Source organism: Euleptes europaea, chromosome 14 (genome assembly GCF_029931775.1).
Source record: "Euleptes europaea isolate rEulEur1 chromosome 14, rEulEur1.hap1, whole genome shotgun sequence".
NCBI classification, from domain to species: domain Eukaryota; kingdom Metazoa; phylum Chordata; class Lepidosauria; order Squamata; family Sphaerodactylidae; genus Euleptes; species Euleptes europaea.
The window spans coordinates 10,631,657-10,655,008 of record NC_079325.1 but is presented as its reverse complement, the minus strand read 5'-3'; the positions used below and the strand labels follow the sequence as shown (position 1 = coordinate 10,655,008).

The following is a 23,352-nucleotide window of genomic DNA, read 5'->3' as shown; positions in this document are numbered from 1 at the left end:
ATACCCCACTTTTCTTTACCTTTAAGGAGTTTCAAAGCAGCTTACAAATGCCTTCCTTTCCCCTCCCCACAACTGACACCTTGTGGGGTAGGTGGGGCTGAGGGAGGCTGGAGAAAACTGTGACTGGCCCAAAGTCACCCAGCAGGCTTCATGTGGAGGAGTGGGGCATCAAACCCGGTTTTCCAGATTAGAGTCCGCCGCTCTTAACCACTACATGGGGTTGCCAGGTCCCTCTTCGCTACAGGGGGGAGGTTTTTGGGGTGGAGCCTGAGGAGGGTGGGGTTTGGGGAGGGGAGGGACTTCAATGCCATGGAGTCCAATTGCCAAAGCAACCATTTTTTCTAGGTGAACTGATCTTTATCGGCTGGAGATCAGTTGTAATAGCGGGAGATCTCCAGCTAGTACCTGGATGTTGGCACCCCTACCACTACACTGGCTCTTGAGGAGCATGTGATGGGAAGGACCTTTCTGAGCTAGCGATCTGGAAGAGATACTGCTGGTCAGAGTATGTCATACTGATGACCTGACATGGTCTAAAGCAGCTGTATATGTTCATATGATTCAATGACATACAAATGGAGGGATTCACATTAGAATCATGAAAACTGTTTGGTGGAAGTTGGTTGGTAGAACCTACGTTCAAAAGATTCATAAGACAGAACTGAGAGGAATCTGTTGTGGAAGGACCTATCCTACAAGGATGTTTCATGAAAGGAACAATTGAAATTCTGTCCACATTTGTACCTTCCTTTCCGATATCCAATTCTTGGCCTGCAAGAACATGCTCTCCCCCTCTTTCCGCTCCACCCCCCTTCCAGGATCTAGTTTCCGCTGCAAGCATCATGCTTGTAGTTCAAGCTGATCCATAGAATTGCACAACGCGAGACAACGCCAGGGCTGAGTTCCGGAGGCCCAAGGAAAGGAATGAATCAGCTCTGAACAATATGAGCCCCCCCCCTTTAACTTTCATCTTCATGGCACAGCAAATGAGCTCTGCAAAAGAACAGACCCCGCTCTGGGGAAATCTGTGGTGTGTCACCGGAGCAGCCGGCGATGGTGCTGCCATGTTTAATCACCTCCAAGCAAGAGAAATGTGGCAAGAACAAGGATTGGAAGGCAGGCAGGAATTCCCACCGGGGAGGCCAGGGTTTATTTATTTATTTCTGCCCTCCTTCCCTCCCCCATCGGGGTTGAGGCTCCATTTGCATTTTTGCATCTGGCTGCAGGCTCTCCCACGCCGCCGCTCACCTTTGTTTGTGTGTTTGTTTGTTTTGCTCCTTCCCGAATCTCCGACGTCTTAATAAAACATTTTAATATAGCTGGAACGAGATCACGGCGGAATGTTAAATAATATCTGGTTTATGTTTATTATCACTTATTTATTAAGTCTTTGCTCCCCCCAGAGTGCTAAAATCTCCGATTATACCTGTTATGTCGCAGGAAAAGGCACTTTAAATAATTCATTTGATTAATTATTCAAACGTTTAATTAGCATATAATAACTGTCGTGTTAAATCCGAGCTCGGCAGACTTAAATTAAAAGGGTAACTAACAGGCGGCTTTGCCTCTGTCATTCGCGTTCCCTTCCCACGTTGGCCGAATGTCATCGCTCCTTCTGCACTCACAGGGCTGATTGATGCAAACCTTTTCAAGTTTGGCTTCTCAGACAGGTGCAAATGGGAACCCATTGATGGCCGGTTCGGTAATCATTAATTGATTATCACAGCTGACATTTCTGAAGCCCCTTTTCAAGCGAAGATCAGGTGAGGAACGAGAGGACAGAGGAAGCACTTTTGTCCGGAAAGGTAGGATGGGGACCTCGGCCTCAAGGGCATCCTCCATACGCGTGAGGTTGAGGCTGCAGTTAAAACCGTGTTCTTTCATTCAGGTGAGAATTTCGCACAGCTGCTCGCACTCAGCATTGACCTACTGAGAGCCAGCGTGGCATAGTGGTTAAGAACGGTGGGCTCTAATGTGGAGCACCGGCTTTGATTCCCCACTCCTCCACATGAGCAGCGGACTCTAATCTGGTGAACCGGGTTGGTTTCCCCACTCCTACACATGAGGCCAGCTGGGTGACCTTGGGCTAGTCACAGTTCTCTCCAAACTCTCTCCACCTCACCTACCTCACAAGGTGTCCTTTGTTGGGAGAGGGAGGGAAGGTGATTGTAAGCCGGCTTGATTCCCTTAAAAGGTAGAGAAAGTTGGCATATCAAAACAAATTCTTCTTCTTCTTCTTCTTCTTCTTCTTCTTCTTCTTCTTCTTCTTCTTCTTCTTCTTCTTCTTCTTCTCAGAGCTTTGAGATCCTAGTTGGTTTTGAGGATGGGTGCAGGGCATTACACTGTACCTGCAGCCCTGTTTTTGAGAGGTCACTTGATTCTTATTCTTCGGAGGGCACATCATCCCTCCCCCATTTCATCAAAAGCAAGGCCTTTGTCTCTTATTGTCTCTTGCCTGCGGTTTCTACTGACATTTTTCCAATTCCACCCCCCACGCCCCGGCAACCATAATCATTAGTTTTGATGGCTTTGTCCTGCCCCTCACAAATGGATCCCAGGTTACGTTAGTTCCCCTGGAGAAAATGGCTACTTTGGCAGATAGACTCTATGGCATTATACCTTGCTGTCATCCTTCCCCTCCCCAAACACTGCCCATCCCTAGCTCCGCCCCCCAGATCACCAGGAATTTCCCAACCTGGAATTGGCAACCCTAGACTTAGCCAAATTTGGAAGCACTCTCCGGTCCTGATTGTTAGGTATGGGATGAATATTCACGGCATGAAAAGGCATAACATAACATTCACATTGCATTAATGTGCCTTAAGTTATGGAAATGGGAACCCAGAAGTATCTTGAGAATGTTTTCATTGAGATCCTAACAACCCCTTGGACATATTTGAAAGTTAACCCTTTGGGACCTAAGATTATTTTTGTTTTATTTTTTGGTACGGGTATGTTATATCTGGGTTAGAGGTTAGTTTTTTAAGTTAGTATTATTATGACAACCGATATTTATTTATACACTACAACATTTTTTTCATAAATGTTCTTAAAATTACAAGAAACAGTGAAAATAGGCTAGGACGAAGTTTTATGGCAGGATGAACTAGAAAGTGTGGCTCCTGAAAATATAAAATCCCGAAGACCGAAAAAAATGACACCGGCGTATAAGTTTGAGGACTGGCTCCTGGATCCTGAGAAAAATTGCCACGGCCCGCAATTAAGGACAGCTTTTGTTTATTAGATTGAGCGTTATCTCACATCCCCCTCAAGATATCACAAAGACATTTATATTTGGGCTTTTGGTAATATGCCAAGTTATTTACATTTAATTGATTAATTAATAGATTAAACTTTAATCGGTTGACAGCCCAAATAATAATGCAAATAATGTTTAATCTTTCTTTGCCATCAGGGTTCAGTAATTGTGTGCAGCAGCCGCATTCCATTTAAGCAGGTGTTGTTTCTGAATAACGCGTGAGAGGCAACGCTGTGGGGAGGAGCCGTGGCTCAGTGGCAGAGCATCTGCTTGGCATACAGAAGGTCCCATGTTCGATCCCCAGCATCTCCAGGGTCTCAGGTAGTCAGTAGTGTGAAAGACCAGGGAACAGGTGATGTGAAAGACCTCTGCCTGAGACCCTGGAGAGCTGTTGCCAGTCTGAGTAGACAGTGATGACCTTGATGGACCAAGGGTCTGATTCAGTATAAGGCATCTTCATGTGGCCGTGCGCTCACATGAACACATGAAGCTGCCTTGTACTGAATCAGACCCTTGGCCCATCAAAGTCAGTATTGTCTCTCCAGGGTCTCAGGCAGAGGTCTTTCACATCACCTACTTGCCTAGTCCCTTGAACTGGAGATGCCAGGGATTGAACCTGGGACCTTCTGCATGCCAAGCAAATGCTCTGCGAACTGAGCCACAGCCCCTCCCCTAAAGACTCTTTAAAAGGCAGAGAAAATCGGCATATAAAAACCAACTCTTCTTTTTCTTCTTCTTCTTCTGATGATGATTCTGTATATTGTTAGCCACCCTGAGCCCTGCTACACAGGGGGAGGGCAGGATATAAGTATGAACAATAAAAAAAAACATGCAGTCATTTGGGGAAGGGGCCATTGTTCAGTGGTAGAGCAAATGCTTTGCATGCTGGTGAGTTTGTGTTCAATTCCCAAAGTCTTTATTCAAGGATCCCAGGTAGGAAAGATGAGGAAGCACCTTCGCCTGCCTGAAATGCTCAACTGAGCACACCTTCCCTATTCCTCCAGCCAATTAGTTGGGCTGCAGTACTAAAAAGCTGCCTAGCTGCAAGTTTTCTGAACCTCTGTACTGCTGACGGGATGACACTGGTTGAGGAGCAGTGAACCGTGCCTATTGGGTGTATCAGAAATAGAAAACAAAACAAATCAAAATCACAAACTTTCCCAGTCCGACATGGCAGCGTGCAAATGAAGCCAGGTAAAGGGCTCCAAATGAGACAAATGTGATCCCCCTTTGGCCAAAGGGTCACAAGAGCCAAGCACTGATGCAACCCTTCCTGCCCTCCCTCTCACTATCTGCAAAAGTTCACAGAATCAGCATTACTGTCCGATGGCTGACTCGCCTTTGCTTAAAAACCTCCAAATAAGGAAAGCCCACCACCTCCTGAGGAAGCCTGTTCCTCTGAGTAACCACTCTGTCCTTCACAGGATGCATTTCCCAAGATAAAATGTGCAGTGGCATCTCTACCATGCAGTGAAGCCTGTAGCAATCCAACCTGCCCTGGGACAACTACTTTCTACTTTACCCCTTTTCCAGCATCCCGCGTTTACCAAGTTGCAGGAGCCGAGATCTATTTCGCAGTTTCATTTAATGCAGTTCCCCGCCCCTATCCAATGCCAGCAGTCTGTGCTTGATCCTCTATTGTCCTCTAGCGTACAGTTAGAATATTAGCTCCTGAGTCAGAAGCCGAGAAAATGAACTCCCGGCAGCCTCTCCTGGACATAGAGTAATTCATTACCTACCTTGATTTCCACTTAAAATGTACTTTAACTACACTTCCAGCTACAAACCCTAAATCACCCTCGTGTTCACAAAAAGTCCATCATTTTTTATTTTATTGCACGGCGTTGGCATGACATAATCCCTTCCTGAGCGTCTCGGAGTGCTTTACGGATCAATAAATTACTTACCTGCGCGTCAGAGGCAATGTATGCAAGGCCACTGCAGTTGCTCTGCGCTCAGCCAGCTCCCTTGGAAAAGCTCGTGTCTGCACCGGCGACTGACACATGGGAGAGTGCCAGGAGAAAGAAATATAGGCAGGGATGATTCCAGGTTTTGGATGGGCCGGGCAGAGTCCCAGGGCTCCCTCTCCTCCACTGCCCACCACTATGCCCCCTGCTCGTACCCTTCTTCCTTCCTACCTGCCCTTCCATCTGCTCATAAGAACATAATAAAGGCCCTGATGGATCAGACTAAGGCCCATCAAGATGACTGCAGCATTATCCTGGCTGTGTTCCACAGCACCTCATAGAATCATAGAGTTGGAAGGGACCACCAGGGTCATCTAGTTCAACCCCCTGCACAATGCAGGAAATTCCAAACAACCTCCCCCCCAACACACACACACAGTGACCCCTACTCCATGCCCAGAAGATGGCCAAGATGCCCTCCCTCTCATGAGCTGCCTAGGGTCATAGAATCAGCATTGCTGACAGATGGTCATCTAGCTTCTGCTTAAAAACCTCCAAGGGAAGGAGCACTTACCACCTCCCAAGGAAGCCTATTCCACTAAAGAACCTCTCAAACTGTTAGAAAATTCTTCCTAATGTCTAGACGGAAACTCTTTTGATTTAATTTCAACCCGTTGGTTCTGGTCCGACCTTCTGGGGGAACAGAAAACAACTCAGCGCTATCCTTTATATAACAGCCTTTCAAGTACTTGAAGATGGTTATATGCCCTCTCAGTCTTCTCCTCTTCAGGCTAAACATACCCAGCTCCTTCAACCTTTCCTCACAGGACTTGGTTTCCAGACCCCTCACCATATTTGTTGCCCTTCTCTGGACATGTTTCAGCTTGTCAGTCTGTCTCTGTCATATAATGGGTATGCTCCTCTCATCCTGGAGATAATAGGTATGCATCATGACTAGTATCCATTTTTACTACTAGCCATGTATAGCGCTCTCCTCCACGAACATATCCACTCGCCTCTTAAAGCCTTCCAAGTTGGCAGCCATCTACACATCCTGGGGCAAGGAGTTCCACAATTTAACTAAAAATTATGGGAAGGAGAGACCAGTGGTCCAGTAGTCCAATTCAGAAAGGCGCCTCTTATGTTTTAATTTTAAAGATGGATAAAAGCTTGTGTACAGGATACCTCTGTCACTCACAACTTCTGGAAATGGTGGGCAGATGTATAACAGATAAATTGATTTGAGGCCACGATCCTGCTCACCTATGCCTGCTGGTCCTCCCTGGTCTAGTGGTTTGTCAGAAACCCCACAGTGAATATTCCAGTTTTCTCCAGCTCTAGATTGTTACTCTGCTTTAAATCAATTAAAAGGAACCCTGTCTGAGCCTCCTGTCTGTCTAGCATTACCCTTCATAATCTCAGAATAGCCTTTGCGTCTGTTTGGTTCCAGACCATGCCAACTGCTTTGCTTGGTGGTTGCTACTCCCAAAATAACTGTTTGCTTTGCGCTTTTGTAATATATGCAGAACTCCAGTTCTGGAGGCTTTCAGCCCATTATGTTCTGGCCTGCCCGCTTTACACAAAGCCTAGAAAACTCTTCCTCGGGAGCAGAGAAGCTGGTTTACGTTCTCTGGGATACTGACTCACTCATACATAGTGTCATCATTTGCCTTGGCAGCCAAGCAAATACGAGCGAACGTTGCATCTGAAGGGTGAAACGTTTTAACACGGTAAGTATTTTTAGGTTCGTTTGTTTTAACAATGCAATTTATGTTTTATGTTCTTTGTGATTGATTGTAACGTCCCTTGGCTATGTGCAATAACTACTGTCACTGGTCAAGTTTTTAAGAAGGCAGAAGTGTTAGAACCGCCACTGTCAGCTTAAGTAACCCTGTTTCATTCTCCCCTTATGTCGTTGCAGTTCCTCCCAAAATTGTCGAGATCTCTTCAGACATCTCCATCAACGAAGGTGGCAACATCAGCCTCACCTGCATAGCTAGCGGCAGGCCGGACCCCATGATCACCTGGAGACACATTTCGCCCAAAGGTATGATGTGTGATACACCATGTACCCCAATGTGGGTGACATCCCTGTCGTGAATTGTGGGATTTCTTGATGTCAGACTCGTTGGACGTTGATGATGATTTTGGCTTGGATCCAGCGGTGTGCTGGCGGAAACATAAACAGACTTAGCAGCGATAGATAGGTGGGAGATATAGAAAGGTTCCCTTGGAGGACAGGTTATGTCCCTGTGCTTTAAGGGAAATTGAAACAATGGACCATGTTCTACTGTGCTGTCCACTATGCCAAGAGGTTCGTTCTAAGTTTATCTCCCCCTGGCTTAGTCGGCATTCCAGCCATTCAGGCCCGGAGTATACAAAAATGTTGCTTATAGATGAAAATCCACGGGTTACAGTAGGAACAGCAAAGTTTTGTGCAGCAGCCTGTAGAATCAGTCAGACGCTGCTGAGAACATCGGTATGCCAATAATTTTAATTGGTAGTATATATAGTTTGCAAATTGCGCAAATAACTTGTTGCTATTTGTATAAACCTGTGGGTAGAGTGTAAAACTAAGGGTTTCAGTCATAAATTGTGAAGAGCTGTGCTGGTCTATGGCTGTTTTTAATAAAGATTGATTGACTGATTGATTGACTTAGCAGCGATCTGCTTGCTCGAGACCTTGTGTCACACCTAGTGCATTCATCTGTGTATTGCAGAACATCCTGCACAGACGGAAACACAAGTTGGGTTGCCGCAAGTTTGACTTAGCACAAGCAACCACTGCAGTCTTCTTGCGTTTCCATTTGCGCAGGGCCTCTAATCCATCTCTTGAGATCTAGTAGCTTTGTGGATAGTCCTCTTTGCTTGGCCTATTGGAGAAATTGTTGTCCGTGTTCCTGTGTTAAAGAACCACTATGAACATGGATGCACAGGGAGTAGCTCTTACACTGATGTAAAGGCTGTCATACATGGTTGTAGTTAGGAACATGTTTCTGGATTTTTAGATATGGCTGTAGAAAAGAGTAGGCATCCAGGAACCCCTTAAAGACTAACAAAATTTCTGGTAGGGTATGAGCTTTCGTGAGCCGCAGCTCCCTTCTTCAGATACAGCTAGAATGTGATTCCATCTATCCTTAAATAGAGATGAGTGAATTAGACACACAATGGCAATGTAAATGTCAAAAACAAGTAAATGACCTTAGCAGGTGTGATTGGATTAGGTGTGACATGCAGTGGGGTAGTAGGCATGGAGAAATCAGCATTGGTAATGAGACAGGAATCCCAGATCTCTACTAAGTCCTGGAGAATGCATAATCTTGAGCTTCATTGTTAGTTGTAATTCAGGTGTCTCTTTCTAATCTCCCTTTGAAATCCCTTTGTAAGAGAACTGCTACTCTTAAATCAGCAACTGAATGTCCTGGAAGGTTAAAATGTTCCCCCACTGGTTTCTGAATGTTGTGGTTTCTGATATGGCTGATTTGCCCCCTCTATAAACACTGTGTAAAGGACTGATGTACAAAAATGGCTTACTACAAGAAAATTGCATTTTTTGGAGTGAAGCAGCATGCTTAATTGAAACACAGGAAAACAGAATTTTTAGGAAATAGTGATTCTGGACAGTTGCGCTTGTGGATTATGTGGTTAAATCCTCTTCCACCCACACCCCCCACAAAAATAGTTGAAACCTACTGTCTATGAAAAGCTAGCCTGTTAGAGATTTTAGCCAAGCTAATATGCCAGTTTTCCATGTACAGAACTTTTAATGCATGTGAATAGTCAAACATGTATTCCTCTTCTCGCAGTCAGAAATGAGTAGACAATACTGAACATAAGAAAAGCCCTGCTGGATCAGACCAAGGCCCATCAAGTCCAGCAGTGGCCAAACAGGCGCCTCTAGGAAGCCCACAAGCAAGACAACTGCAGCAGCAGCATCCTGCCTGTGTTCCACAGCACCTAATATAATAGGCATGCTCCTCTGATCCTGGAGAGAATAGGTATGCATCAGGACTAGTGGCCAGAACCTGTCAACTCCATCACCACATTTTGGGGCAGGGAGTTCCACAATTTAACTATGCATTGTATACAGTCTGGTGAAGGCTATACCTTGTACTACGTCTGCTCAGATGAATCCATCTTGAGTTCAGGACACATAGGGAGCTTTCACACATGCCGAATAATGCACTTTCAATCCCCTTTCAATGCCCTTTGAAGCTGGATTTTTGTGTGAAATGGCAAAACCCACTTGCGAAAGATTGTTAAAGTGGATTGAAAGTGGATTGGAAGCATGAAACCGCCTATAGTGTCACAGCATCATCCCAGGTCTTTTTAGCACCCACCCTGGATGATACAAAACAGCATGGCCATAACATTTAGCAGAGTCACCCCCAAATTTAACTTACACTGACATTTCAAGGTGGACATGTTACAGGGGAGTGGACATGTTCATGGAGGAGAGGGCTAGTCATGGCTACTAGTAAAAATGGATACTAGTCATGATGCATACCTATTCTCTCCAGTCTCAGAGGAGGATGCCTATTAGGTGCTGTGGAACACAGGCAGGACAATGCTGCTGCAGTCATCTTGTTTGTGGGCTTCCTAGAGGCACCTGGTTGGCCACTTTGTGAACAGACTGCTGAACTTGATGGGCCTTGGTCTGATCCAGCATGACCTTTCTTATGTTCTTATGACATGTAGGTTCCAAATTTTTTTGGGGGGGGAGAGAGATCCCTTGAGTTCTCCCCCCCAAAAAAATCCAAAGGTTTTTGATAAAGATGGATGCAATTTCATAGGGTGAACACATAAAGCTGGCTTATACTGAATCAGACCCTCAGTCCATCAAAGTCAGTATTGTCTACTCAGACTGGCAGCGGCTCTCCAGGGTCTCTGACAGGGGTCTTTCACATCACCTACCTGCCTAGTCCCTTTAACTGGAGATGCCGAGGATTGAACCTGGGACCTTCTGCATGCCAACCGGATGCTCTACCACTGAGTCACTGCTCAGCTGTTTTCTTGATGTTTCGACCGATCTAATGCCGATCTGACCCTCTGCCTGTTTCCTGTGACCTCATCCATCCTGATTGATCATTCCGAGCCCTGCCGGATACTCCTGGGCTTTTCCTCCAGCTGCTATGTGTCACTTACAGGTGTCGCTGCTACCGCTCACTTTCTGCAAGGATGTCTTCTCTCTCAGCTGCCCTCCATCCGGCTTCTTTCCCCTGAGCGATCTTTCCCTGACTTTGGACCAGATGTCTCCATTTTACTTAGGATTTAGCTGCTATGGAAACAGCCAAAGCACCAAGGGGAGAGAAGCAAGCTAATCAGAAATTACCTGTGGTGTTAGGTAATTTACGGGAGCAGTTTTCACAAGATTTCCTGTCCAGATTACATGCTCTGTATTAACAGCCTGGTCATCCTTAAAAATTGGGTGGGGGCCTCTTGGGTGACATTCAGCCGAACTACCGAACGTTCCCTCTGTCAAAAGAGCCTCGAGATCTTTGCCGCGTGATTCATGAACAACATTTAGATTCGAGTCCAGTAGCACTTTAGAGATCAACAAGATTTTTGGGGTATAATCTTTCGAGAGTCAAAGCTCCCTTCATCAGATATGAGTCGGAATGGAGATCTCTGAGTATTGTGTTCCAGCTGGGAGGAGTGTTGCAAAAGAATGAACTCAGGATTATAGAATCATAAAATTAGAAGGGACCACGACGGTCATCTAGTTGAACCCCCTGCACAATGCACAAACTACCTCCCCCCACACCCCCAGTGACCCCTACTCCATGCCCAGAAGATAGCCAAGATGCCCAACCTCTCATGATCTGCCTAAAGTCATAGAATCAGCATTGCTGACAGATGGCCCTCTAGCCTATGCTTAAAAACCTCCATGGAAGGAGAGCTTACCACCTCCCAAGGAAGCCTGTTCCACTGAGGAACCGCTCTGTTAGAAAATTCTTCCTGATGTCTAGACGGAAACTCTTTTGATTTAATTTCAACCTGTTGGTTCTGGTTCGACCTTCTGGGGCAACAGAAAACAACACGGCACCATCCTCTATATGACAGCCACTCAAGTACTTGAAGATGGTGGGATGCAGAGGGACAATGCACATAGTAATCAACTGGATTAGAAGAAGAGGAGAAATGCTTTGGGGTAGAAAATTTGCATTCTGTAAAGAGTGTTGGAATAGGCAATCTGTGGTTATACAGAGAAGAAGATCCTGCAGGAGCCAGCAAGAGGGCCTTGGATAGGACAGTGAGATCAGCACTTTTTCTCCTGTTAAGTGTCATTTCTTGTCTGTCTCCAAATTGCTACTCTTAAGGTAATATCCTCCCTACTGATGATGTTTTTTTTTTCATTTGGTCACATGGGAAAGAAGCACCAGAGAATAAGGTGCTACTGGACTCGAATCTAGCAGCAGACCAACATGGCCACCCTCTGAAACTATGAACAACATTGTCATTTAAGCCCCAGAACAACCTACAATACCCATGACTCTCCTCTAGGTCCTTCCCTCTACCCCAATACAACAGAATTCCATTTCACCCCATTTTGGGTCTACATTAGTATGATGCATGCTTACCGCCTTGGCAAAGACAGGGCCTTCAGATCACAAACTGCTCGTTCTTCCATATATCATCATGTTCCCAATTATGCATTCAGCTGTTCAGATACATTCTCTTCCATTGGTTGAGAGGATTGGTACTAGCTCGAGATATCCGAATCCCTTCTCTTTATTTCCCCAAATATTTCTGCATTTCCAAAGGTGGCATCCCGCGTTTGGGATATCTACCCATGAAAATTGATAACTCACTTTCCACAATGTAGATCCAGATAATGGCTTTGCTCAGCACGAGTCCTATTTTCTGCAACAAGCTTTAATTGCCAAGGACAGTCCCCATTCAAAAGCATATAGATATATCTCTGAGTGGTACATGTCAGATGGGAATGATTGCTGACATGTGTTACAGGTCCGTTATTATCTGCGTTTGGCTTAATTGCACATCAACCTTCATATCTTTCCGTCTTTCAAAGATCTGAAAAGCTGTAACACAGGGCAAAAACGACATTCTCTGATGGATATTCTCAAGCCGGGGCTGGGCAGCACACTACCTTTGGATTTTCTGAGTTAAATAGGGGATGTTTTTTGTTTTTGTTATTTTTACTAAATAGAACCTGCTCTATGCTTCTATGATCTTTTCATAGAATCATAGAGTTGGAAGGTACCACCAGGGTCATCTAGTCCACACCCCCAGTGACCCCCTACTCCATGGCCAGAAGATGGCCAAGATGCCCTCCCTCTTATCATCTATTTAAGGTCGTAGAATCAGCATTGCTGACAGATGGCCATCTAGACTCTGCTTAAAAGCCTCCAGGGAAAGAGAACTTACCACCTCCCAAGGAAGTCTGTTCCACTGAGGAACTGCTCTAACTGTTAGAAAGTTCTTCCTAGTGTCTAGACGGAAACTCTTTTGATTTAATGTCAACACATTGGTTCTGGTCCGACCTTCTGGGGCAACAGAAAACAACTTGGCACCATCCTCTATATGACTGCCTTTCAAGTACTTGAAGATGGTGGGATGCAGAGAGACAATGCACATAGTAATCAGATGGATTAGAAGAAGAGGAGAAATGCTTTGGGGCAGAAAATTAGCATCTGTAGAGAGTGCTGGAATAGGCACTCTGTGGTTATACAGAGAAGACCCTGCAGGAGCCAGCAAGAGGGCCATTGGATAGGATAGTGAGGTCAGCACCTTCTCTCCTGTTAAGTGTAATTTCTTGTCTGTCTCCAGATTGCTACTCTTAGGGCAATATCCTCCCTTGTACCTGATGATGTTTTCCTCATTTGGTCACATGGAAAAGAAGCACCGGAGAAATCTCTAAGGTGCTACTGGTGTTTTGTTTTGGTTTTTTGGTTTTGTTTTTTGGATCCTGCTGTCTGATGAATCACCCTGATGGGGATGGCACAGGCTGGCCTGATCTCATCAGACCTCGGAAGCTAAGCAGTCAGCCTTGGTTATTACTTGGATGGGAGACCACCAAGGAAGTCCAAGGTTGCTACGCAGAAGCAGGAAATGGGAAACCGCCTCTGAATATTCTCTTGCCTTAAAACCCTCCAGGGTCCCCATAAGTTGGCTGCGACTTGATGGCACTTTCCACACCGCCAGCTGATGGAGCACCTGTTTTGCATTCAGAAGATGCCAAAATTGGCCCTTGGCATCTGGTAAAAGGACCTTTGCCTGTCCTTGCAAAGCCCCAAGCATTAGAGAAGACAGTACAGAGCTAGATGGACCAGAGATAGAGAGCCAGCATGGTGTAGTGGTTAAGAGTGGTGGTTTGGAGCGGGGGACTCCGATATGGTGAACCGGGTTTGATTCCCCACTCCTCCACATGAGCAGCGGGTGCTAATCTGGTGAACTGAATTTGTTTCCCCACCCCTCCACATGAAGCCAGCTGGGTGACCTTGGGCTAGTCACAGCTCTCTTAGAGCTCTCTCAGCCCCACCTACCTCACAGGGTGTCTGTTGTGGGGAGGGGGAGGGGAGGGGATTGTAAGACGGTTTGATTCTCCCTTAAGTGGTAGAGAAAGTCAGCATATAAAAACCAACTCTTCTTCTTCTACTACTAGATGGACCAGAGATAGGGTTCCCAGGCCCCTCTTTGCCACTGGTGGAAGGTTTTTGGGGCAGAGCCTGAGGAGGGCGGGGTTTGGGGAGGGGAGAGACTTTAATGCCATAGAGTCCAATTGCCAAAGCTGCTATTTTCTCCAGGTGAACGGATCTCTATTGGCTTAAGATCAGTTGTAATAGCAGGAGTTCTCCAGCAAGTACCTGGAGGTTGGCAACCCTAACCAGAGATCTGACTCAGCATAACACTCTTTGATATGTTCATATGACTCCCCCTGTGCACAGGTTTCTTGGGATGCAGCCCTCCAATCGGAAACATTTCTGAGCCTCTATATTCAGAATCTGTCATTTCCACGCTGAAAGTGAAACATCATGGCTGTCTGCGGCATCCTTAATCTGACCACTTGAGTTCCTTTGCTTAGAGCTGGAAGATAAATTTCCAGTGGATGGTTCTTTCTTTGTTTCAGGGGGAGGGATGGCCGCCACCGCTGATCTCTCTGAATGCGGAAGGCCCGTGGGGATAGAGAAGCCTGCTGTGCCTTCGCATATGTCTTCATTCAAGGGTGGTTTCCTTTCCAAATTCTTCTGGCTGTCAAACGGAATAGAATCAAATTGCAGCCAAGGGAGGGAGGGACCACCGCTCAGTAGGACAGAACTTACTTGCGTGCAGAAGCCCCCGGATTCTGTTCCCTTCTGAGAGTTTCTATGGTTTTTTATGGCTATGGCTCACTCGCCATCACCCTCCAATGACTTTGGGTCTTTGTGTTGATTATGCATGCCGTTTCCGTCAGAGGTGACCGTCAGAGGTCGCTTCTCTATCGCCCTGCGTTTTCCTGCATTTTCCCCACGTTTTCAGAGACCTGTTTTATCTCGAATTTGAAAGAGCGGGGAAAACGCGGGGAAATGCAGGGGGAGAGCGAGGAGACCTCTGATGGTAGGGTTGCCAGGTCCTCCTTCACCACCGGTGGGAGGTTTTGGGGGCGGAGCCTGAGGAGGGCGGGGTTTGGGAGGGGAGGGACTTCAATGCCATAGAGTTCAATTGCCAAAGCAGCCATTTTCTCCAGGTGAACTGATCTCTGTCGACTGGAGATCAGTTGTAATAGCAGATCTCCGCCTAGCACCTGGAGGTTGGCAGCCCTATCTGACAGTCAGAAATGGAATGCGTAGTCAAAACAAAGACCCGAAATAATTGGAGGGGTGGCTGTGAGTGAAACAGCCTTGCATAAAAGACCCCAGTGCAATCTCTGGCTTGTGAGCAAAGATCTTATGCACTTTTGGCTACTTCCTTGTGATCAGGAACATTTTCAAAAGCTGCATTTCTAATGGCATGGAGGGAGCCTACGTGCATATTCTTCCTATGCACATGTAGGTTCCTTGCTGATGAGCCAGAGATCATATGCTCCCCCTGCAGGGCTATCACACGTGTACCTGATATCCCTCTGTGTGTGTCGACTGCAGTGCGCACAGTACCCTGTGCAGAGTGGTACAGAGTCTTGAGCTCTGTATTTCTGATTTGTCTGGGCTTGATACCTGTATATGCCTGGAGATTCCACATGGCGATGTGTTAGGAAGAATTTTCTAACAGTTAGAGTGGTTCCTCAGTGGAACAGGCTTCCTTGGGAGGTGGTGAGCTCTCCTTCCCTGGAGGTTTTTAAGCAGAGGCTAGATGGCCATCTGTCAGCAATGCTGATTCTATGACCTTAGGCAGATCATGAGAGGGAGGGCATCTTGGCCATCTTCTGGGCATGGAGTAGGGGTCACTGGGGTTGGGGGGTTGGGGGGGAGGTAGTTGTTAATTTCCTGCATTGTGCAGGGGGTTGAACTAGATGACCCTGGTGGTACCTTCCAACTCTGTGATTCTATTATTCTACTTGTGGCCTGCCCTGCAACCTGCTGCAATGAATAGCTGAATTCCAGGTTTGCAGTTCCAACGGCACCCTTTTCTCTGTCTTGTACCCGCTGTTTTCCTTGGAAGGATCCCCCAAGTTGTGATTTGTTACAAGTGGTGGATGATAATAACATGATTACTGATAGAAGTAGATTGTCAGGACCTTGGAGGCACGGGCTTCATCTCTTTTGCGCTGTGGCGTGCTGTTGTCATTATGTGAATTTTTAATAATGGTAACACGGGGGGGGGGGGGGTGTTTTCACTGCAATGGAGGGAAAGACCAGTGTGCGGCCTCCTGTGTTTGTCCTGTCCCTTTCAATCTCTCTTGTCCGAGAAGCGCCTTCTCTTTGTTAGCTAGGGCCCTGGAAGCTTTAATTGGCTTCACGTGTTCGGCCCAAGCTGGCAGATGTCACGCCATGGAACGCTGTTAAGCGCAGAAGGTGTCAGGCCCGCGTTGGCACCTGGTAGGTGCAGACTCCGGCAGCCTGAAGCTGGGCCGTGGCGGTTTCCTTTGGAGTCCTGCAAGGGGCCGAGGTTGTTACCGTGGCAGGCAAGAGGCGCTTCCTCCGCAGCGCCAAGCGAGCGGGCAGCGGGGAAAGCAGCCTACTGAAGGTCACCCGATGGAACAGTGGGTGGGAGGCCTGCGGGCACAGAGAACAGGCCTCTTCTCCCTCTGCCCCACACCCGCGCCGAAACACACACACTCAGAGGTCTGCCAGCCTTGCTGAAAACTTGTTCAGCAGAGTTATAGAGTCGCTCTATAATTAATTGGGTTCAGCCACAGACCTTTCAGTCTGTTAACAATGACAGGAGTTTGAACGTCTCATCACGCCGCAGCGACAGGCTATGCCGAGATGTGAGCCTGAACTCTTGGTTCTCCGGCAGCCTGGCCCGCATTCCAAATTGACCCCAAATGCCGAGAAGGGACGACGGCCGGGCGATTAGGATGTCTAGGAGCGTTGGGCCCCGAGGCAAAATTTTTGGTCCTCTCGCCTTTTGCAATTTCCATATTATAATTATTTCTCAGATGTGCCCCTACAGCTCTCGGTCTGGCTCCCTCAGTGCAAAGTGGTGCAACAGAAGTCTTATATTCAACAAGATAATAAAAAAAAGTAGTGATTAAGGGGAAAATAATTTGTGTGTGTGTGTGCATATGTATTCAGAATCTATCAAGATGCAATTTACTTACTTTGTTGCGGTTACGCTATTTCTAGAGTAGATGAAATAGATGGATGGAAGTTTCAGAGTAAGGTATGCATTGTTTAAGGCAGGCGTCCCCAACATGAAGAAGAAGAGTTGGTTTTTATATGCCGACTTTCTCCATCACTTAAGGGAGACTCAAACTAGCTTGCAATCACCTTCCCTTCCCCTCCCCACAAAAGACACCCTGTGAGGTAGGTGGGGCTGAGAGAGAGTGACTTGCCCAAGGTCACCCAGCTAGCTTCGTGTGTAGGAATGGGGAAAACAAATCCAGTTCACCAGATTAGCATCCGCCTCTCATGTGGAGGGGTGGGGCATCAAACCCGGTTCTCCAGATCAGAGTACACAGCTCCAAAATTCCACTCTTAACCCCTACACGACTACACTGCTCTTAACCACTACACCACTATGGTGCTTGTGGGTGCCTTGACTGCCTCCGACACCTTCTCTGGCACCCACTAAGTGATTTTAGGAAGTGAGTGGAGCCAAGTAGGGCTTTTGACCAGCAAGGCTTCTAATTGATTGTTGGAGATTTGATTGGCTGTGCAGATTTTTTAAAAAAAGTTGGTTTGGCAGCAGCAGCCACCATAACACAAGGATCTGCACTGTGTTGCCAAAGCTAAGATGTGGCAATCATTTTGTGGCTGGCTCTGCCTCCTGCGGCAACCATTTTGTGGCTTCACCCATTGTGCCATGTCAGGATTCCAAATGTGCTCGTTTAAACGTTAAACGTTAAACGTTAAACACCTGGTTTAAGGAGATTCCAGTTGGAGACCCTAGCAATGGGACCCAAGTGCGCCACCATGGACACATGCTGGAATCAACAATTGTTTGCTTGCTGTTTGGTGCCCTGCAGCGCCACCACTAGAGACAGGCAAAACATGGTATTACAGTCGACCAGATTAGGGTCCAAAACGCACGGTCACTTACTCCAGTTTCTCCCCAGTTTCCTCCCCATTCCAGCCAGGATTAAATGAACCTGGGCTGGGGGAGAATCTGTACGCATTACCTTTGCTGATCTGTGGCAAAACTGTGTGCTGATCTGTCCGTGAAAACAGAAAATGCGGGAGACACGCACTTCCTGGTCGTTCAGCATCGCCCCCTCCCCCTGGTGATTGGTCGATTCACACTGACCAACGACAGCCTTGCGAGGGGAGGGGTTTGGAGGCGGGCGGGCCATTGTGACGCGGGAAGGCTCTGAGACGAGCCAGGGATAACAGTTTGGCTCCTCGATTGCAAAACCGTGTTTGTTTTGGGTCAACACATCGCTCAGCCAGCAGCAAATTAGGTGCGAGGATTTGATCCTGGGTGAAACTGGGAATAAACAGGGAGGAAACTGGGCAGAAACCGCAGTAAGTGACCGTGCGTTTTTGCCCTAGGTGTCTCAGGGGGACAACAGGAGCACAGATTACGTCACAGGGGGCTGTATGGTTTTTAAAGCTGCTGACTCAGGCATGGCTTCTCAGTTTAACGAGGCAATCCTAAACAGAGTTTACACCTTTCTCAGTCCACTGAAGTCAATGGGCTTAGAAGGATATAGCTCTGGTTTGGGTGGTCCTGTAAGTCACTTGACTCAGGAACAGCTTTCTTCACACAATGCATAGTTAAATTGTGGAACTCCCTGCCCCAGGATGTGGTGATGGCTGCCAACTTGGAAGGCTTTAAGAGGTAGGGATGCCAGGTGCCCAGTGGTGGCGGGCAAACCCCTGGCAATTTGCCCCTTTGCACGCCGACCAGCTGATGGTCGACGGGCAAACGTGCCTGCGTGTACATGCCGCTGCAGGTGACTTCTGGTCCCGCCTCTCGCGAGGTGGGACTTCCGGTTGTAAACTGGAAGTAATGCGCATGCGCGTTGGCGCGTCCACGTGTCGCCGCGCAATCCCGAGTTGTGCCTTAAAAGTCTCCCGTCGGAGGAGAAGTAGGACCTGGCAACCCTATTAAGAGGGGAGCGGACATGTTCATGGAGGAGAGGGCTATTCATGGCTACTAGTAAAAATGGATACTAGTCATGATGCATCCCTATTCTCTCCAGGATCAGAGGAGCAGGCCTATTATATTAGGTGCTGTGGAACACAGGCAGGAAAATGCTGTTGCAGTTGTCTTAGTGGGGTTCCTAGAGGCCCCTGGTTGGCCACTGTATGAACAGACTGTTGGACTTGATGGACCTTTCTTATGTTCTTTTGAGCTGCCTGACTTTCCATTCCTGGCGTGCTCTCAGGCCTCCAGCCCCGACATCAACTCTTTGCAAGCAAGAATGGACAAAGAAGGTCTTGTACAGATGAGACTCGATTGTCTTCCTGAGTAAATTAACGTACACATGACAGGAAACCTTCAGTCAAGGAAGGCTAAGGGCGATTCCGTTTATGTGCCAAACGGTGCGCTTGTGTGTGTGTGTGTGTGGTTTTTCCCCCTGTTATCACATCCTCCTCTAGCCCTACGGCATTAACACTGTCTACAGATATGTGAATAAAGAATTGGAGTGCTCTAGTTAAGGAAGTCTAGTTATGGGCAATCCATTGTTTCCATGGTAACCGCTTTCTCCTTCAGTGGAATCTCTTGTGTTGTCAAGGTGATGGTGGTGTTGGCATGGACCTTACTGGAGCCTCTCGGATAAAGTGTCGCCATGAACCATTGGCATTGAGGAGGGCAGGGCGGTAGATGCGTGTCTTACTAGGAACAAGCCAAAGGCAACAGACAACAAGCAGGCGCCTCTTAATTAACACTGCAGCACACAGTTTATGTCTAAGGCTGCCTGTCTAAGGGACATGCCTGTCTAAGGCTGCCATTTCTTTAGATCAGTGGTATTCACAGTGTGGGTCACAGAGAGCCACATTTGCAGTGACCCTCAACCAAAAGAGCCTGCATGATGGGTAGCTGCCTTAGTCTGGAAGAAGAAGAAGAAGAAGAAGAAGAAGAAGAAGAAGAAGAAGAAGAAGAAGAAGAAGAAGAAGAAGAGGAGGAGGAGGAGGAGGAGGAGGAGGAGGAGGAGGAGGAGTTGGTTTTTATATGCCGACTTTCTCTACCACTTAAGGGAGACTCAAACCGGCCCGTAATCACCTTCTCCTCCCCTCCCCACAACAGACACCCTGTGAGGTAGGTGGGGCTGAGAGAGCTCTAAGAGAGCTGTGAGTAGCCCAAGGTCACCTGGCTGGCTTCATGTGTAGGAGTGGGGAAACAAATCCATATCACCAGATTAGCATCTGCAGCTCATGTGGAGGGGTGGGGAATCAAACCCGGTTCTCCAGATCAGAGTCCACCATTCCAACCCACCGCTCTTAACCATTACACCACACCAGTAGCACCTTAAAGCCAGGAGCACCTTATAGGCTAATAAATTTTCTGGCAGGGTATGAGCTTTCGTAAGCCACAACTCAGTTCAGATAAAACAGATTACTGCATGGTAGTTAAACTATAAGCTCTTTCTTACACATAAAACTGTCATCAGAATCATCCGCTAGTGGGATTCAGTAAACCAAACTCGTCATTACCTAACTCTCTAGTTTTTATCCTACTCCGTGCTTTAATCGCCGCAACACAGTATTTAGCAACCTGTCTTGTAATTAAAGGTTTTTTGTATGTCAATAATTTTTCAAGTCTATATTTATTAGACCAGCCAGGTAAATTAACTAATAATGGGCTAAAATGGCGAGTCGAAACCGATTTAAAGAAAATGTGCTCCCTCGTCTCAACTTCTCCACGTTCACATGGAGAAATCCTTGCCTCGAACGGAATCTTATTGTATTTACCCTCAATTATGGCAGGCGATAGTACTGCACATCTTGCCAGAGTAGGGAGATGATGCTATTTTCCTTCCTTGGGAAAATATTTCTCACTCCAGGTGAAAGTCTTGCCTACTCCAAGCTGGTACAATTGGTTTTTATTCTAGATTTTCATTCATGTTTTTTGAAAATGCAGGAAAGCCAACAGGTATCTTTGAAAACATGATGCATATGTAGGCAGCCATATGCAACTGGTGTTTGTGAATGTAATGAAGTTGCCTCCTGCCAAGTCTGATTGCTGGCCCACCTAGCTCAGTACAATCTACTCTGACAGGCAGCATCTCTCTAAATTTTTCGGCAGGAGGACATTCCCAGCTCTGTTATCTGATAGCCATCCAAATGGAGATACCAGGGATGAATCCAATGACCTCGGGTATGCAGAATCCATTCTCTGTCATTGAGCTATGATGCCTCTATGATCGAGGCGGCTCTCAAACACACCACTCTAGGGTTGCCACTCAGAGGTAGGCGATGACAAACTACCTCTGTTCCTCTCTTGCCTCGAAAACCTCATGGGGGTCACCATGAGTCGGTTGTGACTTGACAGCACTTGGAGCCAACATGGTGGTTAAGAGCGATGGTTTGGAGTGGTGGACTCTAATCTGAAGAACCAGGTTTGATTCCCCACTCCTCCACATGAGCGGCAGATGCTAATCTGGTGAACTGGCTTGGTTTCCCCACTCCTACACATGAAGCAGGCTGGGTGACCTTGGGCTAGTCACAGCTCTCTTAGAGCTCTCTCAGTCCCACCTACCTCACAGGGTGTCTGTTGTGGGGAGGGGAAGGGAAGGTGATGGTAAGCTGGTTTGATTCTTCCTTAAGTGGTAGAGAAAGTTGGCATATAAAAACCAACTCTTCTTCTTCTCCTTCACCACCACGTATATCTGGTATTTTGCTCTTGTGGTGGGGAAGAAATCCTGATGATTATTGGTAAGTAGGAAGGACAGTTTACAATTCATCCAAGAAGGCATTTAGAAACTAAGTTGAGCTGCCTGCAACATGATGGTCCTGCAGGGAAATCCATTTTCAGGTGTCGAAAACCTTGACCGTCAGCAGTTCCCTCTCTCCCTGTCACACCAAGTGCCTTTTGGTGATTCTGCTCCTCATGACAAGTTTTGCGGAGACAGTCATGGAAATAGACAGCCCAAGAGTGGAGAGAATTGTCTGCAGATGAATCCGATTATTGATGGGCAGGATAATATGGAGATGATTTTTTTTAAGCAATAGAGAGAGATGGAATGTCAGGAACCAAAATATATTGGCATTGGGGGGGACACTGCATAATTGCCTAATTTAAAGTAGAACTTTCATAGGTATTAATAACTGATGGTATGGCTCCTGGCAGGTATGTCTTTGCTTTAGAGCCGCGACATTTAAAAGGAGCAGATGAGGAATTTTTGTTTTGTTTTTTGGTGGGGATTTCAAAATAAGATTTCAAGATTTGAAGTGCCAATTTTTAAATGCTATTTTGTTTGATGAGAAGCTGGAAGAAATAAATATTGAGCGCCCCTCCCAGACTTGATTGACGTTTCTTTAGGATGTGTGATTTGCTAAGTATGATGCATGACACCCTCCGGAAATGTCATTAGTTTTCTCAAAACTTTTTCCCCCTCTTTCAGAATGCTGCTAGGTTTTTGCACTGGAGCAAGAAGCGGAAAGTTTTACTTCAGGAATAATTAGGTGGCAAACCCTGCTTCCTGCTTTCACTCAACCTCTTTGCCGCATCTCTGAGTTTCTTTTTCCCTTCCTTTGTTCAGTTTAATCCGCCTCTTCTCCAGCTCATTCCGACATGTTGTTTCCTTCTCTTTGAGGAGGAAGGTTTCCTTAAACATCTCCAGTTTCACTGTCGGACATTCTCCTGCAATGCTAAAAAAAAAAGTTCTTATCGCTAATGGGATGGGGCTGGAAAGCCTGAACCCTACGGAAACCAGCAGATGACAGGAAAAGCTTGGCTTATTTGCTCAGCAGGGGAACAGGCCTTCATCTCCTTTCCGAGAGCCAACCCAAGGTCCTGGGATCCCCCGAAATGAACTGAAGCCTTTCAACAGGCTCGGATCCTGCCGGCAGCTAAACCGCTGCCTTGTTTACTGTTGAAATAATTACTGCTTTGCCATAATATTAGCTCTGAGCCGTGACTCTATTACCATTATCGCCGGGATATTACCCATTTATTATCTCCCAGCAACCCTGGAAGATGATCACTAGGCTTTGGAGACCGGTTGTTTTACTGCAGACGGGATCTCGGTGTGCATTGTTTAATGAGGTAAACTATATTATAGCCGGCTTTTCATTTGGCCGCAGCTCAGGCCACTGAATCATGCTTTAACCTGTAAATCTGCCATGGTTTCTGACGGGCCCTTCATCAAAGAGGGCAAGAGGGGAGCTTTGGTGGTGGGGAGGGAATGGGAAAGGTCGTGCCCGAGCACGGCTCTGCCATCTCCAAGGCAGCCGCCGTGGCAAGAGGCCCGCAGACAGTGTCAAGGGCATTCTTTGCTCCGAACTCCCACACTTCACTTACCTAAGAGCCGGTTCAGCTCTTCAGTGTTGTTTGCCAGAGCAGAGTAGTACGAAGTTGGATTGCGACAGAAGAAATGGGGGCGCGGGGGGAGAAGGACGACTGTTGGAAGCAAAGCCCTTCTCCGCACCATTTTCAGCTCTTGCAAAAGCGTTTGCCCGCCTCCGGTCTGGGAGGCAT

General features: G+C 46.9%; 1 protein-coding gene across 7 annotated transcripts in view; it reads left to right on the top strand.

Annotated features, from left to right (window-relative positions):
• The window catches only part of LOC130487157 (neurotrimin-like), a 357,310-nt gene that overhangs the window by 235,338 nt on the left and 98,620 nt on the right, over nucleotides 1-23,352 (top strand). For all 7 annotated transcript variants that reach the window (XM_056860573.1, XM_056860572.1, XM_056860570.1 and 4 more), the window contains exon 3: nucleotides 7,088-7,213. In XM_056860573.1, coding sequence (XP_056716551.1) covers nucleotides 7,088-7,213 — 126 coding nt within the window. The remainder of the gene's footprint in view (nucleotides 1-7,087; nucleotides 7,214-23,352) is intronic.